The 9,965-nt window shown below is 40.0% G+C and overlaps 1 protein-coding gene across 1 annotated transcript; it reads right to left on the minus strand.

The window, feature by feature from the left end:
- Positions 1 to 852: 852 nt before the first annotated feature.
- Positions 853 to 2,815, minus strand: LOC110109096 (gibberellin 20 oxidase 1-B-like). Its single transcript, XM_020840007.2, is given in 5 exon segments — positions 853 to 995; positions 1,085 to 1,253; positions 1,404 to 1,694; positions 1,806 to 2,127; positions 2,220 to 2,815. Coding segments are annotated over 5 exon segments (1,503 nt in total). The 5' UTR covers positions 2,798 to 2,815.
- Between the last annotated feature and the right edge of the window lie 7,150 nt (positions 2,816 to 9,965).

Consider the following 9,965-nt stretch of genomic DNA (forward strand, 5'->3'; position numbering starts at 1 on the left):
ATCGAACCATTTGAACCGACTGTTCATCGCTGAATCACTTAACCGGTATCGAGTTTGAATAACCGGGCGGCTCACTTGAAAAATGATTTGATTGTTCATACCAAATTGGATGACCTAAACTATGGTAAAGCTTATACTTATACGAAAAGAAAAAAAAAATCAAAAACCAAAACCCTTTCTACGCTTCTTCTTGTTCGCCTGACTTGCCGTCTGTTTCGCGAAGGCACAAGGAAGAAGGAACTGAAGAAGTGCGTGCTCGACTCCTCCTTTCCGACCCACTGCTGAAGGTTCATCGCTTCTTCTCCTCAACCCTCGCTCTACTCCGTTCTCCTCGCATTCACAACGTATTATTTGATTCTTGCATTTATTATTTATTTTGAGTTGATTTTTTATTAGCATGTAGTATCTCAAGATTGAAGAAGATGTTGTGCTCTTTCATTCTTAATATGATTTCTTTTGAAAAAAATTGCATAATAATTATATATTTAATTTTAAATTTATCAAATTTATTTGTTATACTTTTTTTATGTTTCATATTATGATTATATTCAATTTAATTATATATTTATAAATAGTTGTGTCATTATTATAATATTTAAATATAATAAATATTTATTATGATTCGATTCCGATTGAACCATTGAATCGCTAATCTTTTTATCTAATGAGATTTTGAAAGCCTTAAGAAAAAGCAAATTTAGATAAGATGATTTTTTGCTCATGTTTGTTCATATTTTTCTAGATTAATTAAAATTAAAAACCCAAATGCAGCATATATTTTATATTCTCCCCGATTCCCTCAAAAGAAGCATATCTTCAATTAATTACTAATTAGTCTCGATGTTCTATCCCCTAATAATGGTTTAGGCCAAAACGACAAAAGAAAACAGAGCAAGAATTGGCGGAAGAATCATTCTCCACTTCGACCAACTCAGTCCTCCTCCTCACTCTCTGCCATCGAACTGGCCAACGGTTGTAGGCCATAATAGCAGGAGCTACGTGACAAAATGGAAAGGAGATCAGACAAGTTTGATATGTAGCTACAAGACAAAGCAGAGGATGGGAGAGGATACTGATCGATTACCTGTCAACATCTCATTCTTCCATTTTCGCTCCAATTCAATTAAAAACGCCTTGGAAGTTAAAATTTCTTTTGCTAATCCGTCGTTTAACAGAGCCTCCTTATCGTATCTTTTTTGAGATACATCACCTTCGATCTCTGTGCTCGTCTCCCGCGCGTTCTTGTTCCTATCCTTTTCGCATTGTTAAATTGTTTAGATTGAAGACCGCAAGCGCAATTAGTGAGGGATTTTCTGCTTTTGTTAACTTAATTCTTTTAATTTATTATTATCAGTCTTCTAGATACCAGACGTACATGATGAACAAAAAAGAGTCGATAAAACAAAAGAAGAAATAGAAGGTAAAATTTAGTTCTTGATGGTCTTCTGAATCCACTTGGAGAATGCGTCCATGGTGTTCATATCGGCTCTGTAATGCTTCTGGGTGAATTCAAGCAGGGCCGACCAAGTGAAGTCCGGATAAATCCTCGGGTTGTTGGAATCAACAAGCTCTGTCGGAGGCTGCACCAACTTATCCATCTCTGGGCTAAGGAAGAAAGCCAGCGACTTCCTCGGCTTTTGACTGTTCACCACCGCGCGGTGAAGGCAGCTTTTGTACCTCTGGTTTGACAGTGCCTGCAAAGAAATAGAAATACAATTATACGAACAGCCTTCATTATATAATGCATCGAAAAAAATATAATATTTTGGGACGAGGGAAAGAGGTGGGGGTGGATGCGGGCTTGCCATGAAGGTGTCGCCGATGTTAACGATAAAGGCGTTGGTTTTGGGGCTGACGGTGCGCCACTTGCTGTCAACGAAGACCTGAAGGCCACCGACGTCGTCCTGGTGGAGAATAGTCAATGAGGTTGGGTCGCAGTGGGGGCCCGTCCCCAGCGTGAGCACCGGCATCTGGCATGGCGGGTAGTAGTTGAGCCTCATTATGGAATCGTTGCCTTGGAAGAAGTCACTGAAGTGTGCGCGGCCAACGCCGAGGCTTATTCCAAGTATTTCCATTATCTTCAGCGACAGCGTGTTCATGGCCTCGCAGTAGTTCTGGTACACCTCCCTGCATAGAATCACCAACATCCAGCAATTAGTCCCGGCTTAATCAGCGGGGAGGGATTACGTACTCTATCTGGCAGGCTAGCTACAGCTCACCCGAAGTGTCGGAATTGTTCTCCGAGCTTGCCGACAAAATAGTTGAGGACGATGGACGAAGAGGAAGGGGAGAAGCGGAAGGAGAGCGTTTCCTTCCAAGGGAGTTTGGAAGAGAAGCGGCCGGTGAAGCTGCTCGCGTAGCCGCAGCTCTCACCGGGATTCCTCTGCGTTTTCTGCTTTTCGCTTAGCGGCATCGAGAAGAAGGCTTCGACGCATCGGTGGGCATCGGCAACTAGCGTTGGGTCGATGCGATGGTTCACTACTTGGAAGAACCCGTGCTTTGCGCAGGCTTCCCCTACAAGCCGGGCCACCTCGGCCTCGGCCTCCGGCTGGCCTGAGAGAAACATGTCAAGGTCGATAAGGGGAAGGGAGAGCTCGTCCTGAGCGTCCGACTTTGGCGTCTCCTCTTCAGGCCATACGAATTGGGAAGGTATTTCTGCCTTTTGGCTCATAACCGCGGCGTCGAACACCAGTGGAAGTTGTGACGGCGACGGATTGCACTTATGTAAATTGTCGGTGGCTTCCATGGGCCGTTGAGGCGATTCGGGAGGCCCGTCGGCGGCCCGACGGTGTACCATTGCTCCTGCTATACCGCGTTTCAGGTCAATTTCAGTTGCAAGCCGTTCTCTCCTCTCCACTTGCCGTGTTATATAGTGGAGGAGCGGAAGCATAATAGCTGATACGCTGTTGTGTTCCCAACAGCAAATTCCTATGTAACAGAGCAACTCAGAGCAGAGCAGAGCAAATCCTACGGCGTTACGGGCGGCGTCCCTAACCAATTAAGGACCCACCAACGCAGCAAACAAAACAGAAAATATGCCAATAAAGATCATCAGCATAAATATAAAACTGTCACCGGCCACATAAGGTAGATGTTTCCAAGCGAATTCTTGGTACCAATAACATAGCATATCATGAAGCAACATCAAAATTACATATCACGTTATTAAGGTTTCGTTTGGGACCATTTTTTTATTTCTTTTTAAAACGGAGTTTTAATATAAATTTTTTTAATTTTGTACTAAAACTTCATTTTAAAAAGTAATAAAAAAGTCATCCCAAACGAAGCATAAATCGTTTTTTTTTTTAAATTGAATGAAGATATTCTCACCACAAAATGATCATATACATTTCCAAACTCTTAACTCTATTTTTTCGTCTCCTCAGTGGGGCAAAGCAAGTGTGGGCCTGATGCTGATGGGTGGCCTCGCAAGGTTCTGCCGAGTAATTAGTTATGTTGTTAAGCACTCACTTTGGAATGAAGTGTAGATGAACAATTATTAGATCCGGTGACCGGACGTAGCTCTACGCGCGGTCACCACTGAAAACGCGCCACATGTTCTTACTCTTTACCGCGCGGCCCGACGACTTGACCGGAACCGGAACCCGGGAATGCTATGTTTGCGTATAGCTAGGTATTACTCGGTATTTTCTCGATATTGCTCGGTATTACTAGGTATTGCTTGGCAATAACGAAAAATACCGCTCTGTGAAGACCAATACCGAGCAATACCGAGTTTTTCTAGTATTGTTCGGTATTACTCGGTATTGCTCGGTATTTGTCTTTACATAATGATATTTCTTTTTATTGCCGAGCAAAATCGACATATACCTAGCAATACCGGGTTGTCATAGATTTAAAAAACGCACGTGCGACATACCCACTATTCGCCGGGTCAGGTCCGCGGTTTTGTGCCTGCTACGTGGCACAATCTCAGTGCCGACCGAACGTAGCTCTACGTCCGTTCACCGGACCAAATAAAAAGTTCATGCGTAGATATCCCTATTTTCATATATATATATATATATTTAAAGAAGAATTTAAAGGGGGTGTTTATGGGGTATTTTTGCCCCTAAATATGTTAATATTTATTTAATATTTCCAATTATATTTACACACAAACCTTGGTCTTGAAGGGTGCCTTCTAATCAATAATATTAATTATTGTAAATAGATCGAGTTTATGTTCTAGTGGAGTCACAAATTAAAATTTTTAAATATTTCTTTAATTTTTTCATGAGGATTTGAGATCAATAGTAAAAAAAGTATTTTGATTATTATTTAAAACGTTAATTATAAGATGATGAAAATTTTGTAATATATTTTAAAATAGTTTATTTATTTCATTATCAATATAATTAATTTTTTTTCTCAACATAAGTGATTAAATTATCATTCATTTATTCATTTTTAATTCCATTTGTAGTTGATTTTTTATAATCGTTAAACAGGAAAAAAAGTTTATGTATATTGCATTTATTTAAAAAAATTCTTTTTTTTTATTTAATTTTTCATGATAAAATCTTGATTGTAAATCGGAACATAATTTAAAATAATGTAAAAATAAGAGCATCAAAGAGATAAATGAAAGAATAAAAATTGTTAATTATGATTATATTTTAATATAGAAAGAATAATAATAATATAAAATAAAAAATAGTTTGTGTCCCTTGGCCATCGGGTCCCCTTACCCCACCCATCTAAGGCTTCGTTTGCTGCTTGTCCGGGTGGTGAAGAGCTGGCTGGGCAAAGCTCAGATCTCTGGTTCGAATCCATTTGCAAGCAGTGAAAGCCTTAAGTATTGGCCCGTGTAAATTGATATGGGTTGCATGCTAGATCGACAAGGATTTTCACTGACCTAAGAACAGTACTTTTTCGTTAAAAAAAAAAAAAAACACTAAAAATTTTCTCCATTGATAGTTGTGGGAAGAATAAAAAGAAATCCCAAAGAGTGGAATACAAATGAAGTTATTCTCTCCTTGTGGTTACGAGCTTTAAAAGCCCGGAAGAAATGATTCTTTGTTTGAAGTTTAAAGACAACAGACATGAATCAGACAGATTTGAGATATGAAGAGCTCATCTTTAGGAATAACCAATGGTGCTGCTGCAGCACACCGCCTCACTGCAACCAAAAATTTTATTTGAACTCCTTCGAGAGGCGTCTCAGAATCCCACTTAAGTCAAGTTTTATCTAGACTTAAGACACCTCATATGACACGTGAGGCAGATTCGGACTCGGCTGAATAAATAGATTTGAGTATATATAGATTATTTTTTTTTTTTTTTTTTTTTTTTTGATAGTTAGGTCAATTAAGACAAATTCATACATATATCGCATACATAAGGCTTAAATTCAAGACATCTTAGTTGGTAGTCTAAGCTCCCAACCAACAGACTAAGGTGACATGTGGATTACTTAATGAGTCAGATATGAGCTAATCCAACTCGACTCTTTAGCTCGTGAGCCGAATTATTTAAAAAATATTACTATAATAAAGTATTTAAGAATTCATGAATTTAAATATAAAATTATAAAAATATATAATAATTACATTTCATTTTCTTCTTTCAAGTTAAATTTTTTATTTTATTCCAATTACTTTTTTTTTACACAATTTTCTTATAAGTGATAAATCATCAAAAAATCATCTTGATCGGGCACGAATCTCGATGCAAAATCAAGCTTGAAACTTCAAAAATTAAATCCGAGATCATTTGAACTCCAATTTCAGCAAACTTATAGTTGAATTGATCTCTCGGGAATACGAACCCAACGACACCAAATTAAGCTCAATCCGAGCCCAAATGGGTACGAATCAAAGGCCCAAAGCACATTCGGAAGGTTCAATCCATAATTTGGATTACCAAATGGCTTCCAAATATGACATGCTTATATTCGAGTCGAGCGGCTCGACGAGAAAAAACCAACGAGCCCAAGAACGTTGAATTCCGACATCATTAAGATCTTCAAATGTCAGACGAACGATCCGAGGTGAAGGGATTAAATATCATCCGTCAATTCAAACCCCTCCTGATTCGCCCTAATCTCTCACCTATTTACAGGCCACGTCACTCCAGAAATCTATAAATAGACCTCTTATTTCTCTTGAGAGAGGGCCCAAGCAGGAAGAGCCAAGGACCGAAGCAAGAAGAAGAAGAGAGAAGAGTATGAGGGAACAAACTCCTCCTCGACCATCACCAGGATTCTGCCCGACTTCCACGAGAGGTCAGAATTCCACGGGACGCCGGAATTCCGCCCGACCTCCTAGTAAAGCTGGAATTCTGCTCGACCTCCAAGTGATGTAGGGATTCCGCCCGACCTCCAAGTGACGTCAGAATTCCGCCCAACCTCCAAGTGACATTGGAGTTTCACGCAAACTCCAGGCGTCGTTGGAGTTCTCCTCGGCCACCAACTAACGTCAGACTTCTACCCGACACCGGACTTCTACTGGTTTTCAGTCTTTCGCTTGATATCTATCCGATGTTGTATTTCATTCCATTGTTGGACTTCTACCTGACATCGTCCTTCTAACATTCGTCGTCAGATAACAATCCTTCCGACCTCCGTCGCCCGCCGACTATGATCCTTCTGACTTATGTTGCCCACCGACTACAATCCTTCCGGCCTCCATCGCCCGTCGACTACGATCCTTCTAACTTACATAGCCCACCAACTACAGTCCTTCTGACTTCCGTCGCCAGCTGACTACGGTTCTTCTGACTTACGTCGCCTGCCGATTATAGTTTTTCCTACCTCCGTCGCTCGTCAACTACGGTCCTTCTAAATTACGTCGCCCATCGACTACAGTCCTTTCGACCTCCGTCGCCAGCCGACTATGGTCCTCCTAACTTACATCGCTCGCCGACTACAGTCTTTCCGACCTCCGTCACCAGACAACAGTCTTTATGACCTCCGTAGCCCGCTAACTACGGCTCTTGTGACCTCCGTCACAAAACTATGGTCCTTCTGACTAAACAAATGTGAGACCTCGTTCCCTTACTGTTCCTCTCTGATTTGGATTTTTCCTCTCAGGATCGTCCAGGATCTTGGGGCATCACAACAAACATGTCAACAACGACTCTTTATATTCTCACCATATAATGTACATTATGATATTTACATCAAGCTAAGGCCTTCCCCAAGAAAGGGCCTCATTTGTAATCAACTGCAATACTGATGGATTCATTCAAATAGGGCTAAGACCTGTGGTTTTCCCCCTTTTTAGGAGTTTTCCACATAAAAATCTTGGTGTCTATAGTGAATGACGCACCCTCTCTATTTATCTGTATGTGCTAGATCTTCATACAATGTTAAGATATTAAACTATATATTTCTCTACTGCTGTGAATACTCCAAGACGTAATAGTTTGGCGTCATCTGTGGGAACGTGGTTCACGACTGGGGGGCAACTCTTGCTCCAATCTCAAAATATCACTCTTATCAACTTTTTAACATCAGTCATTGCTGCATCAATATCATAAGAATCAGATACAGACTGGGGGGCAACTTTGACTCCAACCGTGGTCAAAAAGATCCTCCAATGCTTTCAATTCAAGATGATATTCCAGAAAAATCCCAGCAAATGCAATGATACTTTTAATCAATTACAAGCTTTATACATTCCATATCTGGACTTATACTCATTGGGCAAGTTCTTAATCTTGACCTCAAAAAGGTTATAATAGTCTAAAAATAAGCCATTTTTCATCTTTGATTCGGGATACACACGGCGTTCTCCCCCTCCCAATCAAGGCAAAATCAATCCCAGGGGGATTTGATTCGACCTCTTACACATAGGTTAACATAATCGAGCAGTGCTCTGAAATATAACCTCAGATAGTTTTTACAACCTTGGTGAATTCTCTCGACCTCTTCCATACAGGTTAATATCGTCGAGATTCTCTAAACCACTTCCACACAGGTTAACGTCATCGAGCAAAGGCCCCGACATACAACCTTGGATAAGTCTCACATCCATGGTGGATTCTCTTGACTTCTTTCACACAGGTTAACGTTGTCCAACAAAGGCTCTGACATACAATCTCGGATAGGTCTCACATCCTTGATGAATTTTATCGACCTCTTCCACACATGTTAACGTCATCGAGCAAAGGCTCCGATATATAACCTCGGATAGGTCTCACTTCCCTGGTGAATTCTCTCGACCTCTTTCACGCAGGTTAACGTTATCGAGCAAAGGCTATGACATATAACCTTGGATAGGTCTCACATCCTTGGTGGATTCTCTTGATCTCTTCCACGTAGGTTAATGTCGTCGAGCAAAGGCTCTGACATATAACCTCGAATAGGTCTTACATCATAAGTGGATTATTTTGATCTCTTCCATACAAGTTAACGTCATCGAGCATGGCTCTGATGTTATATACATTATACAACCTCAGATCAGTCTTACATCATATGTGGATTCTCTCGACCTATTATATATAGGTTAACGTCATCGAGTATGGCTCTGACATATAACCTCAGATAGGTTATATATTCTTTATGAATTCTCTCAACATTTTTTACAAAGATTCTTAGTAGGCTAAACAACCTCAAAAAAGTATATTATTCTATATATTCAAGCATGACTCAAAGATACATAAATAATTCAATTTCCTCTGAAGGATAAGATCTCAACTTCATATACAATATCATTAGAGTTACATTACGAAAATTGTACATTAAGTTCATTTTTATAAAAATCTGAAAGTAAAAAGTACATTAGTAGCAATCAGACAAGTTACTATTATCAAGCAACAAATAACTTCAAGACAATCAAATATTCTTGGTGGATACATACAAGTGACTTCTTCTCTACTGCATACAAGCATCTCCTACAACTTCTTCAAAGAAAGATTATAATTTGGTCTTCAATAGACTTCAACTCAATTGACACTATTAGTGTTTCTCTAGAAAGACAGTGTACACCACTTTATAAGGGACATCTGATGTCCATACATTTTAATATGGAGGCATATTGAAATAACAAAATGCCACTAGACTCCCTTCATCATCGGCCCTTCGTCTGATATCTGTCGGCGGTCATTTACGTCATACCAGCCATCATCGACTTCTCATTTGACTGCTACTTTCAACACACCCTCGAATTTTCTCCTTCAGCTCTCCACTCGAACTTTGATTTCCAGTGGACTTTAGCTCGATAGTCCATCACCAATAAACTTTTGCTCAAACAGCATCGAAATTCTCCCCATCTACTCATCATTTTTTATTCTCCTCATGGATACGTACTATTACTGCCAGATCTTCTCAAATCACCCTCACATATAAGCGGCGATGGATCTTCTTATGTCAAGGGTTATCTATTAAGAAGATAGCCTCTTATTGCGACTCCTTCTACACAAGAGATGGGCACTGAAGCTTGATAGCAGAATGCTGCCTATCTATGAGAGTGGAATGCCTCCAATATAAGAAGAAGTTCGCAAGTGAAGACCAAGGAGAAAAAACATCTCCTTCTACACAAGAGAGGGGCACTTAAGAAGATAGCCTCTTATTGCGACTCCTTCTACACAAGAGATGGGCACTGAAGCTTGATAGCAGAATGCTGCCTATCTATGAGAGTGGAATGCCTCCAATATAAGAAGAAGTTCGCAAGTGAAGACCAAGGAGAAAAAACATCTCCTTCTACACAAGAGAGGGGCACTGAAGCTCGATAGGAGAATGCCGTCTATCATCGACAGTGGAATGCTCTAATGTAAGAAGAAGGCTCGAGGAGAAGAAAATGAACGACTACAAAAATTCAAAACTTCTACACAAAGAGAGGGGCTCTGAATTTTAGTAGGGGATGCCGCCTAGAATAAATAGGAGAATGTCTTACATGTAAGAAAGTTAGAATGAACGAGAAGAAAGAAAAGAAATAACTCCAAAAAGTCTAACTTCTACACAAGAAAATGGCCGCTGATTTAAGTAGGGAAAGTCACCTACGAAAAATAATGGAATTCCT

This window comes from Dendrobium catenatum, unplaced genomic scaffold, assembly GCF_001605985.2.
Source record: "Dendrobium catenatum unplaced genomic scaffold, ASM160598v2 fragScaff_scaffold_500, whole genome shotgun sequence".
Classification (NCBI taxonomy): Eukaryota; Viridiplantae; Streptophyta; class Magnoliopsida; order Asparagales; family Orchidaceae; genus Dendrobium; species Dendrobium catenatum.